The 18,451-nt window shown below is 41.8% G+C and overlaps 1 protein-coding gene across 4 annotated transcripts; it reads left to right on the plus strand.

Moving 5' to 3' along the window:
- Positions 1–36: 36 nt before the first annotated feature.
- kctd17 (potassium channel tetramerization domain containing 17) lies at positions 37–17,989 on the plus strand. Of its 4 annotated transcripts, none has more exons than XM_071463051.1 (7): positions 37–502; positions 11,568–11,676; positions 11,860–11,951; positions 13,643–13,789; positions 15,361–15,486; positions 16,015–16,150; positions 17,767–17,916. In XM_071463051.1, exons 1-6 carry the CDS (start codon positions 143–145, stop codon positions 16,108–16,110), a joined length of 930 nt encoding a protein of 309 aa, XP_071319152.1. In that variant the 5' UTR covers positions 37–142; the 3' UTR covers positions 16,111–16,150; positions 17,767–17,916. The 4 variants fall into 4 exon arrangements, with proteins under 4 accessions (XP_071319152.1, XP_071319153.1, XP_071319155.1 ...); XM_071463052.1 differs by having other exon boundaries at positions 13,646–13,789; XM_071463054.1 differs by having other exon boundaries at positions 13,646–13,741.
- Positions 17,990–18,451: the final 462 nt, after the last annotated feature.

Genomic DNA, 18,451 nt, shown 5'->3' on the forward strand with positions numbered 1-18,451 from the left:
CTTGACGCAACTGATCTTTGAGTTTGTGCGGGTTGGGGGCGGAGCCAGCTCGGTTGGTAACAGACAGAAAAAGCCGAGGCAGCAGCGGTCGCGGACGGACGCCCTCGCTCGTCTACAGCTAGTGTCTAGCGGCTTTTCCCAAATGGCAACGACGGCGGACGACCAGCGGGAACCGGCGGATGTCGCTGCGTTGTCGACGCACCACGGCTGCCGCCACCACAACAGCAACAACAACAACAACAACAATAACAACAACAACAAAGACAGCGAGGCGGGAGAGAGTGCGACCTCCGCCACCGCCAGCCCCACTGAATCCAGCGGGACGGCATCGCAGAGCATCGGCAACGGCTCTGTCATCACCCCCAACGGCGGGAATAACGGGAAGTGGGTCCGGCTGAACGTCGGCGGCACGGTGTTCCTCACGACGCGACAGACCCTCCTCAAAGAGCAAACTTCGTTCCTGTACCGGCTGTGCCAGCAGCAGGACCTGCACTCAGACACAGTGAGTGCAGCCCGGACACTTTAATCACCGGTGAATGTTACTTCTCAACAGGCGAAAAAAAAAAATGGCTCTTTAATTACAACACCAGCTTAACATGTGTGTGTGGTAGTTAGTAATAAGCTTATACTACGTTTGGTATTGCTTTAATACTCCTTTTGGCTTGTAAAGTTTTGTTTTGACTTTTTTTTTTAGCTAATTTATGTATCAATTAAGTAGCAGTTATTATTCCTCTTAAGAAAAGACATCTCTTAAACATGGCTGGTATTGGCCTGACCTGAAGGGCATGTGAAACTGACCCTTCTCCCAGTTTTCAATGGCGACAAAACTGATGAGACACCACAATAACATTTTTATTACATTCCTGTTGTAGCTCCTAGTTTGTTTGTGGTTAGCAGCACTCTGGTGAGATTTTCATCTACGCTCTCACAGATGCAGTGTATCATGCATTTGTTGCATCCCTCTAAATATCTTACCATGATTTATTTCCTTTGCTGTGGAGGTGGATTTGCCCTAACATGGTGAAACGATTTGGCTGCAACATGTGTGCAGGTCTTGGCATGAATTGAAGCCCATTTTTGTCTTGGTGATAGCAGATCAGTAATATACAGAATAGAAGCTGGATAGAGGAGGCTTTGTCCCTAATTTGTGCAGTATGATATTTTTATCTGTTAAAGAATCATAGCAGCTGTTCAGGAACTAACAATATTACTGTGTTATCTGTAACAGTGAACCGTTTCCAAAACCTATTCCTGCAACTCTGTTCTGCCCCAGAAATGCACGCCTGCAGCTTCAAAGCATTGGAGTTGTCAAATGACCGGCTGATATATGTGTAGTGTTAAGCTCCCTCTTTCTCCTCTGTGTATGTGTGTGCTTGTCTCGGCATCATTTTGTGGTGTGAATGTAGCTTCAGTCAGATGGATGAACACGTGCCTCCTCTTCTGCGGGGAGCCACACAGTCGGTAGCTGCTGTACAGCTGGCATCTTATGGGGAGAGAGAGAGAGAGAGAGAGAGACATGTATTGTGTGTCTCCCAGTCACATGTAGGCTGAGCACACTGTAAGGGCTGGCAAGACTCATAAATGATGCATATTTCTATTATGCTGCAGCCTTTGATATGTATGTGTGTGACAGAGAGTGAAAGGGGTTGGTCTTCCTTGCAGCCTGGACTCCACTGCTCCAAGTTAGGATTTAGTTGCTGTTGGGTGAAAATCTGTTATTTCTGAAATGTTCAGCTCTTTCACCAACTGTAAGAAAATTAGCCATAGGAGGGGATAATATGGAGACAATGTATGATCATTGTGGATGTACATTTATACTGCATTATAAATATATATGTATTGTTTTGACCATTGTGCTGTAATTACATAGCATAGCAGAGTCCTGACAGGAAATGAGAGAAGAGAGAGAGGGTAATGCCGTTGGTGGAACGCACTACCACTTCCTACCAGAGCAGGGGCGTCCCTCTCTACCTTTAAAAGACTCCTGAAGACCCAGCTCTTCAGAGAGCACCTTCTCTCCTAGCACTACATGACAAATCTACAAATCTACACTTAAAGAATCGTCACTAGCACTTATTGCTGCGCTAACACTTCTTATCGCACTTAACCTTGATTGTTCCCCTTTCTGTAAGTCGCTTTGGATAAAAGCGTCTGCTAAATGACTAAATGGTAATGACATTTTAATAAAGGGCCCTGACCGAACTTGAGCCAGTGATGTTGCATGGTGAGCTTTTATTCAATTAATCAATTGACAGATAATAATAATAGCAAGAGATTACTGGTTTCAGCTTCTCAAATGTGAATACTTCTTTAATAGTACACTGAATACCTTTTGGGTTCTGGACTTTTCTTGGACAAAGGAAGACATTTAAAGATCTCGTGATGGACTTTTCTCTAATTGCTGACATTTACTAGACCAAACAGAGAGAAATTAATGAGTAGATTGATCAACATGAATCATTAGTTACAGCCCTGGAAAATCAATTCAGGAACTTATTATAGAGAAAATGACCAACAAGAATGTCTTTTCTTGGGTAGTTAAATAAATTATATACTAGACAAATCACAACACTTTGTCATAACTATCCATTATTGCTGTACAACATTCCTGCTCTTTGATTTGCAACATTAACAATCCTGGTCTAATACACCCAGAGATAAGAAACCACAGTGCAAATTAATGGCAGAATATCTGGCAGTTGACAAATATCTATCATCCCACAGTATATATGGTCATATTGCCAAAATCCTAATCAGCCATGTGTTCAGCTTCACCACCATGTGCTTGTGGGGATTCACAGCGTCACATGCCTGTGCTTTCCAGAAAGAATTCAGCCTCAGCTGAGGTGACAAAACCAGAAACAACCACCAAAATTGGAGTTAGGAGGTTTTTGCTCAACAACAGCGATGACTGTTCCCCTGCTGCACCGCTAGGCTCTTGTGGAAAGAATATTCCCATGTGACCTTCAGCCGCGACCTGACAGTGAGCTCCCTCTGCACCGCCTGAAGACGCACAGTCACACACTGAATCTCTCTTGTCTCACACATACACGTACAAACACGCACCTACATCTTTTTTACTTCTCTCATTCCTTCGTCCCTGCCATCATCATCATCATCCTGTCCTCCCCTCATCCTTGCTCTCAGCAGCTGACTCACTCTGAATGCTCACCACATGTTTGTCCGTTTTTCGTCTGCACCTTTTTTTATTTCTGCTCTTTATCACAAACTGTTTAATCTCAAGAGACACAGAGAGAAACTTAATTTTAGAGCTGGTGTTTGTCAGGCGTCTCGCGCAGCTATCTGGGTCAATATTTAGTGTTTATATATTAATAGATGGTACACCATGGAAAGACTTGCTGCCAGAAGGAGACATGATTCAGGTTATCCATGTATCATCTGTTGTTTGGCTTCAGGTGCTGTTGTCCCTCTATAATGTGTGCCTGTGTGTGGTTATATCATTATGTAAGTTTCTCATGCTCCCTCACCACAGACACAAGGACAAATTCCTTTGTATCATACACAGAGACTAGATTTTCAAACTCGAGAGCGAAACACCGGTCTCTGGAAGATTAAGGGTTTTACTGAGCAGAAATATTTATGCTGCTGAGGTCGTCAGATGTAAGCAGAGCTGCACTCTGGTGACCCAAAGGAAGGATGTACTTTAGTTGGATGATCAGTATGCTGCTAATTAATTCTGTTGTAAGTCGCAGGAGTAATTACAGGAGAAATGGGACATCACAACGAAAAGGTTTTTAAACATTGTTTTTATTCAGCAGTTTCACCTTCAGAAGCCTCACAGTGAATACAAACCAGGATCCTTTGAGTCAGTGATAGCCACTGATCTTAACAGCTGGGAGTGCACACAAGCATGAATGATACAACAGATTGGGTGCACAGTTAACCGGGAACAAAAAATCTGTCATTCATGTATTTAGTGAAGTGAAGTTGAAGTTAGTATTACAGGCCAACCAGTGCAGGCTGTCTGCTGAAGGTCGACCACTCAGGCGTATCACTGCATCAGCTGACCACAGGCATCACAGCACTATGCAAGCTAGCTATGCAAAAATAAACGTCCAAGAGTGGCAGATCAGGGTCATGTTCCCAAACTCTTCAGACCAGTGTTTTATAGCAGAGCTGGGGCACCTCACCTGAAATATGGAGCTCCTCCACTAAAATCATAGAAAACAAATACACTTATGAAAGAAGAAACATTGACCTTGAAGGGAAAAAGAGCTGATGTTGCTTTTGTTTAGACTGTCAACAAACTAATTTAATGGATCACAAAAGCAGACCTGCTTACCAATTTCGTGCGATTTTAGTGCTATCAGGGAAACAATAAATCGAACACTTTGCAAAAAATCTGTCCCAAAATTTGACCTGGAAAAAGTATGTAGTGTCCTTGAAGCAGTTCAGCCTGTGTGTTTTCTTCCTACACTCAGGAGAGAAGCTGCTTTTATCCGTACTAGAGTCCCCCTCTAATCTGCTGTCTCTGCTCAGGGGTTCTGGGCTGTTTTTACACACACACACACACACACACACACACACACACACACACACACACACACACACACACACACACACACAGACTGTCTGGCGGTGTATGACTGTTTTAATGAGATTACTGGCACTTCAGTTGCCCTGCCCCCTCACCTAACCAAACCCAGGGCTCTCTGCTGTTAATACTACCCAACCCGACTTCATGCCGTCCCAATCCAATTACATTTTGTAGCTAAGATTCAGCTTTGATACCTAGATGATGTGAGCTGAGCAGGTGTAACAGGGCGGCAGGTTGTAGACTGTAACCACATAATCGTATTATCACAGATTGTGAATCAATAGTTAGATTCACATTAAATACCTGGGGGATTTTACGGGTTAGGTTTTGAATGGCCTGTGTTGTGACTCAGGTTACCATTTTGGTTTTTTTTTCTTAATTTAAAACTCAGCATGAATTCCACCAACATGCCTGGGCTCGCTTTATCACCTCATCTGTGCTGTGTTTGGTATGAGGCGTTGGCAGGGACCAGGAATATTGAAAAGATGCAAGAGCCAAGGTCTTTATTTGAATTAATAATACAGAGTTGTGTCAACTTGTCTCTTTGTTACCATCAAGCAGCTTCCAGGCGACTTTTGTTCGGGCTGCACAATAAGAGGTTTACAAAAAACATGAAAAGGGGTCAGTGAAGTGAACCACCATTCCTGAACCACACAGGCCACACGCTTTCATGCACACCCTGATTACCAGGCACACAGAGAGGGCTGGTAGAGAGACTGACATAACAGAGCTGGTGAAAACTTTATGGATTTCTGATGGTCCGCCTGCTCGCTTATGTGGCGGCCCACCAGGATTTGATGGTATGTCCGACTATGACGGGTTTTGTTTCGTTATACCTGGTTGGTGTGTGTGCATAGTACGCCAGGATATTGCTTCATTTTTGTACAGCAAGAGGAACTGGTGACGCATCATTCATCTTTACATACAGTCATTAGTGCGAAGCAGCAGGATTCCTCCTACATCAAAAATGTCACCAACACTGAGAAGTCGGTGGTTGAGCCAGACCATCTGTGATGGCGGGAATGATAAATTAGACTGTTCCCTAATTAGAAATCATAATCATGTCCAGAGTTTTCTCACAACTCCTGCCCCCTGTTAGCTCAGAATTATATGGACAGGCCAGATATGTATGTGTGTAAATAATTTCAACATCTACATTACAGTGTATGTGTATGTAATAGTCACAATACATATCTAATGTAGTATGTCACTGTAGCAGTCTATGAAAGCCATTTTGATTGAAGAATGGAAATGAAATGTGGCAGAGCATGGCTCATTGTAAAGACCATCCGTCTAGTCTATCTGATGAATACGTTCATTAACCCAGATATAAAGCAACTTTATGCTGAATTTGAAATTTGCAGTGTTGAAGGACACACTGTGGCAGACGACTGGATACTTTTGCTAGTGCTGCACAAAAATGCTATAAAGAAATAATGGGCTATAACTTCCCACCTCTCTGAAAACTTGGCTTCAGGTTTTCTAAATATTTATCTAAATCCTTGACAAAAGGAATGAAATACCATTTTTCCAAGGTTACCTTGCCAGAAGTTTTCAGTAAGCATAAGATAAGCCTGGATTGATAGATGAGTATTGATTAGACAAGACTGATGAGTAGATGATAGGTTAACTCAACCGGAAAATTGGATGACTGCCCTAGTTTCTCTTTAATGGTAAATTATTTCCAAATGAAGCTGCAGAAGTAAAAAGCTGCAAATAAAGGAACTGGTCAAATCAACATTTAAAAATCCAATAGATAATACACAAAACTTAACATTTTTGCAATTCGATGTATTTGTTGTATCAGGCAGCTGTAATGTCCACACATGCTCAAGGAAGCAACAGAATGCAGACAGGCATGGTGTGTGTGTGTGTGTGTGTGTGTGTGTGTGTGTGTGTGTGTGTGTGTGTGTGTGTGTGTGTGTGTGTGTGTGTGTGTGTGTGTGTGTGTGTGTGTGTGTTGAGAAGTCAACAGGGCTTTTGTTTGGCTATTGGTGATAGCCTGGGGGATGTACTTACCTCTGCAGGGTGATGTTGTGGAGTTGCATCCAATTTCCCTGAACAAATGTTCTGTAAACCATTAACTCACCAACTAGTGTCCCTGTCTTCTTGCCAACTGAAAATATTGTCTTGTGTGCACACTACAGCTACACACTGGATCCAAAAAATTGACAAACTCTAAACTACACACAGGTGGGAATGTTGTCGTCATACAACAAGGCTTCCTGGGATTTATGATTTCACTCTATGTGCAACGTATAGCCTCAGTAAACTGTTAGAGCAAGCAGATGTAAAATATGCACATGACACTGTCATATTTTATGGAATTTACTTTGGTAAATTTAAAGAAATCTGTGGGAGAATTGAAGGGAAAATTCCCAAGATAAAGAGATTAAATGATGTGTATGCATACTAGACATTATTATGTTGTGTTACTGGACAGTCTATAGTGCAGAGAAGCAAAAAAGACAAGTGCAAGAGTAGAGGGTGACATGAAGAAGCTCGCAGGCTGAATTCAACCAATTGTTGAATGATACACTATTGGTGATTAAGTTCATCTAACAGATTAATTTAAAATCAATGTCCCGCAGCAGTAAATGGGTCTGTCACAACGAATAACTGCTAATTCTGTGCGTGTGTGTGCATGAGTGTAGTCATGAGAGAGATACCATGGCTCTGACACATTCAGGAAGCTCTTCCCCAGCGTTGTCATGCCCACACTGTCAAGTCAAGTCACGTCGATGAGGCGTCGGTCTGTCCTCCGCTGCAGCTGTGTGTGTGTGTGTGTGTGTGTGTGTGTGTGTGTGTGTGTGTGTGTGTGTGTGTGTGTGTGTGTGTATCTGTCTATTCTCTGTGCTGCAGTCACAGCCCTTCCACATGCTAATCACTGTGATTTTCAGTGCAGACAGACACACACAAACACACACAGTGCTTCTGTACAAGCTGCCTCTTGGTCTTCATATCCCATCCCTCCATCCCGTTCTCTATCCTCTTTCTGTGGCTCTCTTTGTGTTACACACACATACACTGATATCCCATGTGTCCTCATCCTCTGTCTCTATGGCACTGTCCTCTCATGCTTCTTTGTGTTTGCCCTTCATTCCTCATTAGGGATGTCACGAGATCCAACACTTTGGTACCAAGTAGATGCCAAAATTCTGAAAATGTGATGATAGTTTTTCTACAGTATTGTAGGACTGGAGCTGCGATTCTTCTGAGACTGATGACGGCTGTATATAAACCCTACAAGCGTCCTAGTCTGACATCAAACTTTAAGGTCGACACAGTAAACAATAACAACTGCACATGGAATGGCAGCGGCAAGTGTGGGTGCAGCAACAGGTCCGCCACCACTTGATGAAAAAAAATAACATACAACAAGACGGGTGTATCATCAAACATCAAACTATCAAAGCAGCTGAAAGACAGGGATTCAGATCTGTACAGAGTTCAGGGTGAGGGAGTTTCAGTTGTTAACTTCATATTAAGATGTTGTGATAATGTTCATGTTCTGAAATGTTATTGTTTGGGGATTGTGACAGCTGACATCAGTCGTAGCAGCGCTCCACACACGACGTTCACACAGGCTGCAGCCACTACCGTTCAGTCTGTCAAAATATAACGCTGGCTTTTTAAATGAAGGTTTTCACACTATTGGTCACACTGACTATACAGAGGTATGTGCATGTGTGTGCTCATATGTATGTATGTATGTATGCGTATGCGTGTGTGTGTGTGTGTGTGAACGCCATGTGTGCAGCAGCCTCTGTTGTTTTCAGTTTTTTTGCCGTGGTATCGAATTTGATATCATGACTCATGGAATTTCATTGGCGTTGGTACCAACTACCAAATTTCTGCTATAGTGGCATCCCCATTTCTAATAGCAGAAATATTTATCGTACTGTTTCTCCCCACATTTATTTCATGTCTTACATTGGAAACGCCTCAACAGAAGCTCCTGTCACACTACACTTAGAGTTGGGTCGATTTCTGGTCCAGTACAGGAGCTTAACCAGTTTCATTTTATGTGAACCGGTTGAACCAACATTTGTCATTATGAGAGGTTCTGGCCAATTGAAATGTAGCCTACATCAGTAACCTGTGCCACAGGTCAATGTCACTGCGTTGAGCCCATATTGTCGTGGCCAGCAACATGAAGGAGGCCAAATTTCAGTAATGGCGGTTGGAAAAACAAGGTTAGAGTTGCTTCACCACCACCAAGTGGAGTTTCTACACACTTATTCATGGACTCTCTCAGTCTCCGTATGATCCGCTCAGGAGCGTCTGCTGATTCAAGTGTGATATCTAGTAGTAAAATTCAGTATACTGGTCTGGTCTTAAAATCAAACCCGTTTGAAAATTTTGACACCGGCCCATCCAACAATTATTAGCTGGACTCAACGAGATGAGTGTGAAAGTGATTCTTCCTGTATAAACTGGGAGGACAACATGCCATCCACCATGAAGACATTCCTATTCTCCTGATCCTCTGCGTCTTTATTTCTTTTGGGATTAATCTTCTTGCTAGATGAAGATGTAGATGATGATGCTTCACTGCACTTTGACAGGGAGGAGGTGTGCATTATGATCAGTCAGTATTGTCACCAGCCATTCCTTAATCCATTTCTAACTTTGTGTGTAAAGTTCTTCTTGAGTTCTTAGTTACTGCTAGCTAATTTCAAATGAGTGATTTAAAAAAAAAAATCTGGTTGCACCATTAAAATCTAAGAAATGAAAGGACTTTAGGAATGTCTAATGTTTGTTGGGAACATCTGTGGTGCTGCTGAAAAGCAATCAATAATGTAAACAGGAAGTCACTGCATCATCACAAGCTGTGGCACAACTTCCAAAAATTCAGTTTTAGCAGTGTTTTCATTTAGTGAGGGATAAATCTCCACTTAGTTAACACTTAGTTAACACAGTTATAACTAGACTAAGTTTAAACCTAATACCTCATGTTAAAACTTACGGAGAGATGGTGGAAGACAGTGATGATATCGGCCGAGCACTTGTTGCCCAAAAAGCTTCTCCTAGCGATCACACCCAAGGACTCTGGTTAGAAAAGCCATTTCCACAGGCCATGCCTCGGAGTGGTATCGTGGCCTCTACCTCCATTGGGAGGCGAGGAGGAGGAAGTGACTGACAAAGTGAACTGAAAACTGGCTGTAAACCAGTTTGTTTATGTACTCAACTGTACAGTAAACCTGGAGCTCTCAGGACAATGGTAGGAATTGATAATATTGCAGTTCCAAATAAACAAACTGGGATTTGCATAAACAAATATAAATATTTTAAATGTTTGAAAGCTGCTGTATATCCTAATCAGCTGCTTCCTGTAACAGTTATATTACACAACCAGGCTGGATCAGGAATGTCAGATACATTGACAGGAGTTATGTTTTAACAATGTAAAAATGTTTCTGTGAGGATTCAGCCGTTGGGGTTATAGTCAAGTCACAGAAAGTCATAACAGTTATAATCAAGTAACAGAAAGTCATAACAGTTATACAATAAAAACACATTAACATACATCCATACAAGATGCTGCTGGAGGCTAAGGTTGTCCGTTGCTGCTTCAGCAAACAGCCATAAAAAGATTCCGTCATGTGAAGAGAACAGGTTCTCTCTATCAAACTGAAATCTACTTCTCACTCTTTGACTCTGTGTATATCTATCTTTTCCAATCCAGTACTGATTATATATAGATATTAATGTACACGCCACCAGCCAAACATAATTATTTCAGTAGGAAATAATTGTGTGAAGATTTCACTTTATCTCCCAAAAAGCATGCAATATATTTCTAATAACCTGAGCTGTTCATGGTTGATGTGAAGCAGTTAAAGTGATGCCTGTGACTTACCAGTCCGGATCACTGCCTCGGGTTTCAAGTGTTGTCTGTGTCTATCCCTATAATATAACACACTTAATGCCTGTCCTGCTTCTTTCTCTACAACCCAGTGAACCATGTGTTAGTGACACGTTAGCAGTAGATGCAACCGATGTTCCTTTTTCATACAGTTCCCAACAATTCCTCCTTTTTTCCCCTCTATGTCCCTGTGCTTGAATCTCCTAAAGGCCTGAATGTTTTTGTATGGATTTCTCCAGCAGTGGTTCTTTTGTGAAACCAGCTCTAAAAGGGGACTCTGCTTCGAGCAATCATCACAAGGAGAAGCAGGGGGAGGATGAGTGTGGGTTTGTTTGTGTGTGTGGGTGTATGTATGTTGAAGGGGTAGTAGTCATGACATAACAGCTGTAACAACCAGGCAGGCTTGACAGAAGGAGCCTGAAGGTGGTGGAGAAGCAGGCTGTCGACACACATGTGGTAACAAAAGTCACCAACAAATGCTCTGGTGTGCCAGGAAGCAGTAACTCCTTTTTCCAGCTGCTGAAAACTGCTGTGGTAGGACAAGCTCAAGGGAAATGGAAATGTCATCATTGCATTTGCAACAGGAAGGAACAGGGCTTCATGGAAAATAAGTAAAACACAGAACTGTTGGTCATTCTAAAGTTATAAATAGTTTTTCTGCACCATGTCGTTCTAAAACCAGCTGAACCTCCACTCTTCGGGAGACTTTTATTTTGAAAACAAACTCATCTGCAATGCATCTTGCTTACGTACATCTGGTCTGTGCAGCCAGTACTGCATACTTATGATGAAAATAGCCAACCAGGATGTTTTTTTCTCCAGCAAGTGAGCTTTCATGTCTAAAAATAGTCAGTATTACAAAAGAGGTCAACTGCTTGAGGAAGGAAAATAAAAGTAGGCACATTCATATTTGAGAAATACCTGTTTACAGACATGAAAAAATAATGTAACACAAGTAAGTTATCCTGAGTACTGTAACAAATCACAACATAACTTAGAACACCACCGCAGTTCAGGTCAATAAAAACTCTCAAGACAAAATGGTTAGTGCAGTAATCTAACTACATGCAGTTTGAGATGTGATGATGATATAATGGACAATACTTTCTTCTGTCTGTCTCTATACCTCTTTTGTAACAGGATGAGACAGGGGCCTATGTGATTGACAGAGACCCCACCTACTTCGGTCCCATCCTCAACTACCTGCGGCACGGCAAACTGGTCTACAACAAGGAGCTGGCTGAAGAAGGTCTCATATTTGGACTCTACTCAGATAGTTTTTTTTTTCACATATTGACTCTGCTATAAACACACAGTATCCAGTTAAAAATCCATTCAGATGAACACATTTGGATGTGTGGCTGTTGGGGTAGTTCTAACAAAAGATTGGGAGTCACTCTGCAGCTGAGTTGTGTGTCTCTTTTGTTACAAGGTGTCCTGGAGGAGGCGGAGTTTTACAACATCACTCCACTGATCAAACTGATCAAGGAGAGGATCGTAGAGAGGGACTCCAAAGCGACACAGGTATACACAGAACCTGTCCTAGTGTTTTCATCCCCCTGTGCCAGCAACAGCTGTGGCCGAGCGCGTTATGTTTTCAGGTTGTTCATCCATCCCATTCACACCTGGAGGGAATGTGTTTAAATTTGGCTCAAACAGTCAGTTAATAATAGTAATAATAATAATATTAATAATAATAAACTATTTATAGAGCACTTTTATACAGGAAGATGTAGCTCAAAGTGCTTTACAATAAAAAATGGAATAGTAGAATAGAATAAGGGTGAATAGAAGGACAATCAAATTAGACAATACAAATATAAAGCAGGAAAAATAAAAACAGGAACCAATAAGAATTGTAAAATATGAGAGAATTAATTAAAAGCCAAGTTAAATAAGTTTTCAGATGTTGTTTAAAAATGTTCACAGAGCCCGCGTCTATAGCTCTGGGCAGGGTGGTGAAAGTTCACAAGTTATGGTCTCTGTGACCTCCCAAAACCCATTTTTGGTTGTGACTCAAGAATTCCTACATTAAATATGACACAATTTAACATAAGTACCTAATAGGGTAAAGATAAAAATGAAGTGATGACATTTTATATCGAAATGGTCAAAGATCAACTTCACTGTGACATCATAATGTTCTTCAAAAATACCTTTGGCCATTATTTAGCGCTGTAGCTCAGGAGGAGAATAGGCGATTGTGACCTCATTCCTGCAACTGAACTGGTTAGCGGAGGCATACGACTGCAAATCAGTAGTTCTAGTTATGATGGAAGAGTCTGCTGCTTCACTCTGCACCATCAGCTCTACCAGTCAAAGATTATCTTTGGTCATTGAAAACCCCCAGTATATCATGTTCATATCATGTTTAAGATATGCAGCATAACACAACTGTAATAATATTCTTAAACCATGTTACGTTGTATCTGGCAGTTCTGATATATGCTGTACTAAGAATTGCAATATTTTACCATCTGCTCCCAAAACACACACACACACACACACACACACACACACACACCATTATGATGTCATGCAGTGCCTCTCAGTCATTTTCTCTTTGTCAGTGATTTCACCCTTCTGTGCTTTTCTAAAGCAAGCCCTGCTGTACATCAGGCTTCTCTCTTCGGTCTTTTCTTTTCTCATGATGGTTGCGCTCACTCTTACATAATCCCACTGCCCTCTCAAACATACACCCACTTTCCCCACGCTCTACTGTACTTTATTGGATTAGCTATCGTTCGCCTGCAGTTAAATATTGTGCAGAAGAATGAAAAGAGAAGTGCTGGGTTTGCAGCTAGCTCACGGTCACATTATTTTTTCTTCTCTGACTGCTGTCCACCGCCTTCATGTTGTAGAGATAAATAAAGATAAATATATTTGCAAGAAGTGACCTAGGATCAGCTTTGTTAAGGTTCATTGACCAAATGGCATCTGGTCATGGACCTGAGTTTTATTCACCCCTTAGCCAATGTTGTTAAACTGCAACATCTGAGTATTTTTTAAGAGTTTTAATGTTCATTTTTGTAGAAAACAGGACACATAACATTTCTAAAATTCAATACTGGCATTAGTCTATCAGCAGTTTCAAAGTAGTATTACAGTTTCGATTACTGTGAAAACATTGTTTTTCTTTTATTTCTCTCTGTGAAGTTGATCGTACCCTCCTTTTCATCCATCCTCCTCACCCCTCCTCTCCTCTCTTTTCCCAGCAGGTGCCCCCCAAGCATGTTTACCGGGTGTTGCAGTGTCAGGAGGAGGAGCTTACCCAGATGGTCTCCACGATGTCGGACGGCTGGAAGTTTGAGCAGGTCAGCGTGCGCGCCTGCAGAAAGCCCCGCACCGGACTGCTCTGGACTGTGGGTTGGACTCACGCTGCTGCTGACCCTTCAATTTTGACCCTTGGCCTGACCCCTTGGCCCTGACCTGAGCCCTGCTATCTGCACTCCCAAAATGAGTTTAGGACCTGCCGACTAAAATAGACTTTGCCCATTGTTGAGATCTCAATTTGTTGACCTTAAGTGGCACATTAATCTAGTGAGTCCATGTGAGCTTTAATTACAGATAATCCCAGTAAGTCTGACTCGTGAATAAATAAAGATGTTGGGCCACTGCCAGCTCTGCACCCAACAGACAGGGTCCATCCCCTGTAATGGTACGGAGCACAGTGGTTGGGTGGGAGCAGCTGGAAATAGTCGAACCATCACTGTCATTCTGTAATGGTTCAAAATGAGTGTCGATTTGTAGAACTAAACTGGAGAGCAATTCTGTTTCTTTATCATATTTATTTAGGTATCCAGTGTCCACTAATATTAATTAAGTCTAGTTTAAACCACAGGATTTAGAAACTTATAGTGACACAAGTGGTGTGTTCACAGTGTCAGCAACATAATAAGTTCATGGTTTGAACTTTGAGCTCAAATGTGAATATTATCTTCGGGTTTAGGCTGGCGTTCGGGCAAAACAAAGCAATGAATATTTTTTACTATTTTCTCACACAAATCAATAATTTAATGGGAGGACATTAGAGCTCTCAATTAACTGACAGAAAATGTGTCTGCGGCTATCTAGATAATATGACTAAATGATTAAATGACTGATTGAGAAAATAATCAGCAAATTAATCAATAATGAAGAATTGTTCATCGCAGTGCAAGAACATCATTTGCAGTTTGATAATAACAATTATTAGTTGCAGCCCTTGACGAGACTTAATTTTTTTAAAGAGTCTAACTGTGGCACACAAATGATCAGAACTCTGTAGCTGTAGATCAGTATTTACTCTCACACTGTCTCCAGTCTGTCGGAATGGAGACATATTAACAACGTTGCTCACAGTGTGAACACACAGTTATATTGATCTTTTGAGTCACTTTAATGTCAGTGATAGGCAGAAGTCTTTCAGTGTTAACATTATGTTTTAAGGTGAAGGCTTCCTAAGTTCAGAGACTAACCCTAACCCTGATATATTAATGGCCTCTCCAGTATTGACACTCAGACTGAGAGCCTCATAGAGTCTTAATACGTCAGCCTATCCACACTGTAGCCTAGACATGGCATTTAGATCCCCACCCCCCCCCACCCACTGCTTTGGCACCAAGCTCCACTGCATGCTGCATAGCTACCTATGATTTGCAGTTTCCTGCAGACACTGACCCACAGTTGTTTCACTGCTCCCACAAGTAAAAGATGCTTCTTGTTGAGTCCACTGTTGAGTTTGTAACTGCAGGCTGTCTGCTCTTTGCAACACCCCCCCCCCCACCGTGCATGAGCACAAAAATCTTTCCTCGCTTTAGTATGGGACTTGAGCTTCTCCCACTGTCTCCGTTTTCTCTGCTGTAATCTCTAATTCTTCCCGACACTCACTCACTCTGTCTCTGTCCCTCTCTCCTCTGTATATCTTTCTGTATCTGTGCCTCCTCCTTTCTAGATGGTGAACATCGGCTCCTCGTACAGCTATGGCACAGAGGACCAGGCCGAGTTCCTGTGTGTCGTATCCAAGGAGCTTCACACACCCGGATCTGGACTAGGTACAGAGCAGAGCCACAAAACAAAGGTAAACCTCCTGTTTCCTCACAAAGGCACACACAAATGTACTGTACGTCCAAAGGCTTGCTACAGGATCAAGCTGCCAGGCTGTGTGTCCATGTGTGGTCCTTTCCTCTTTTTGTACGTGTTCATTTCTGTCTTGTTGTAGTGTGTGTGAGAGAGAAGGGGGGGTATCTCCTCTCATTGAGGCAGATGTGAGTGTGCTTTGATCCTGCGCTCTCCACTGAAAGCTCCAAATGTCACTCGCCTCGAAATGTCATTCACAAACACATTCACTCCATCATTCACACAGCTCTCGCTGTCTTTCCTGCGATTATCGATCTCTCACTTTGTCTTCCTGTCTATCACTCACACTATCAGTCTATCTTCTCTCTCTGTCATGTGGATATATAGATATATATCTGTCTATATTTACCTCTTAGCCTCTCACTGTCCACTCACTGACACTCATCAGCGTGTTCATTTTTTGTTGTTTTCTGTCTTTGTTTTTTCTTTTCTTTTGTGTTTTCCCCTCCGTCCTTCATGCTGAATGAAGCCGGCGGAGATGCAGGAGGAGGAAGCAGCGAAGGATGAGGAGGAGGAGGAGGAGGGAGGGAGAGATACCACACCAAATGAGTGGCTTAGAGAATGAGGGAGTCATGTTTCTTTGTTCCAAAGAAAGGCGGGAATGGGTGAGGAACTGTGCGATAGATGTGCTAGTGGGTAGACCTCGTAGATTTTAGTGTGTGTGTGTGTGTGTGTGTGTGTGTGTGTGTGTGTGTGTGTGTGTGTGTGTGTGTGTGTGTGTGTGCATGCGTGTGCGTGCGTGTGTGTGTGTGTATGAATGATGTTTACAGAGATCCGGGTGTTTCATGGCACTGTATTGAGTATGATCCCTAAGCTGTTGCTGTTTTGCAGCAATGAAAAAGCTAAAATATTACAGAGATTTTCTGCAGCTCAAATGAAGCCTTGAGACTCATGGGAAATGTTGTTTTTTTATGCCAGTAAAAATAATCATCATTTCACCCGTGTTAAAATGCTCTCAGAAAATACACAAGATAGCCAATGCAATCTATCTTCTCCTAAGAAGGGAAGACGAAGTGCTTATATTTGTAACATTAAATTAACATCAGCATCTACATAGAAAAATGACTCCGTGGTTGTAAAAATGTTTGTGTCTTTTACCAGCTGCTTTGTGGCCCAGTGACACAGGACGCTGTCTGTACGACAACTACAGTGAGCTGCAGTACTCTTCAGCCCAGTACTGTGCTTTTATCTTGTAGGCTTGAATTATCCTGATGCTGATATTCAAAGTATTGAAATTGTCAGCATTTAGAGTGAATGTTGAGAGAGTTCAAAATGAAGTTATCATGTAGCGTAGAAGAAATGTGACACCATAATATCTTGATATGATAATTTTGAGACAATTGCATAAAAGATGAGTAACAGTCATGCTGAGTCATTTCCCAGCTCTGCTGATGACGTCAATTAATTCTGTTAGCTACGTAAAGAAAGAAAAATAGCACTATTATTCCAGTCACAACCCTGCAGTCCTGATACTGTGCACTGATCTCTGCGAATGAACAACCACCACCATCTTTTTCTTCTATTGTCCTTATTTTATAGCAGATGTGTCTTCTGCTGATCAAAGATCCCATTTGATGAAATACTTGGCTTGCACCAGCAATTTTTGCTAACTGACCATGAAATGGAATTGTCACTTTCCTGTGCTGTGTGTCATAATAACCTGCACCAGCTTGTATACTGTATGTCTGTATACATGCACACGCTCACTCAGTCTGGTCCCACAGTGAGCTGACACATCCTCACAGATATTGATTGGGCGCTTTGTTTCTATGGGCTCTCATTACCAGCGCTGTGACATGAAATATCCCTGACCTTTCAGTGCAGCAGTAGTGTTAGATGTCCTTCTCAGTCTGTGTACATGCTGTATATACAGTCTAAGTGTAGATACAGCCACCACACGATGCACACATACAAAAACATTTAAACAAATAAATTCAAGTAAATGTCAGGGGCACACACACACACACACACACACACACACACACACACACACACACACACACACACACACACACACACACACACGTAATAAGTGGCTGTGTATGTTTTTGTTGATGTTGAGCCATTTTGCATGTCAGTAAAGTCATTTTGCTCCCATTCTGTCACCATTTTCATCACCATTTACCATCATCACAGCCAAACTTAGACTGTAAACAGTGTTTGTTTTTTTAGATTGCTATTTATCTGCAATTCCTAATGTCTTTTTTCTTTCATTTCACAGCTTTTCCAGATCCATGGGTCCAGGATGTAAAAAAAAAAAAAAGAAAAAAAAGAAAAAATTTAAGTTATTTTTTTCTAGGCTTACTACGACATTCTGTACATGGTGTGTTTGTGTGTTGTGTCAATGGACAGTCATCAAAATGGATCTGTAGCATTGTTACCAGTTCATTGACAGAATGCCAGTTGGAAAGATTATAAAATGACCAAAAAGGAAAAAAAAAAAAGCAGCAAATTCATCAGAAACATTTTTCAGTGAAACTGATTTTATTAGTAGAAATTATCATGTGCGCAAATGTTATATTGCTAAGAGCGGTAGTGGAGCTTAGTAAATTATAACCAAAGATCCAGATTAAAGCTGGCTGAACCAAGGTGCTTAACCAAAATATGACAGAGAATATAAAACCTGCCTGAGGAAAATTTACATGTTGCTGCGTAACTATGATCGAACAGGAAGCGGAGGGTACAAAAGGATCATCTGTGTTGTGCTGCTTTGGATTATTACATTTCCTAATGTTAACACAGCTGGCATGACGACATTCATCAGTTAATCAGAATTTGATGATGGATGCAGTTGTCCCCCCAAACCCTGTACTCTAGTCTTCTCATTTGTTTTGCACAAGGCAGAAGTTTGCTCATAAGAGTAAATCACCTTGGCTGGGAAACAAACAACTACACTGATCCCACCA

This window comes from Trachinotus anak, unplaced genomic scaffold (assembly GCF_046630095.1).
Source record: "Trachinotus anak isolate AG129_WGS33_773 ecotype Australia unplaced genomic scaffold, CSIRO_AGI_Tana_v1 ptg000025l, whole genome shotgun sequence".
Lineage (NCBI taxonomy): Eukaryota > Metazoa > Chordata > Actinopteri > Carangiformes > Carangidae > Trachinotus > Trachinotus anak.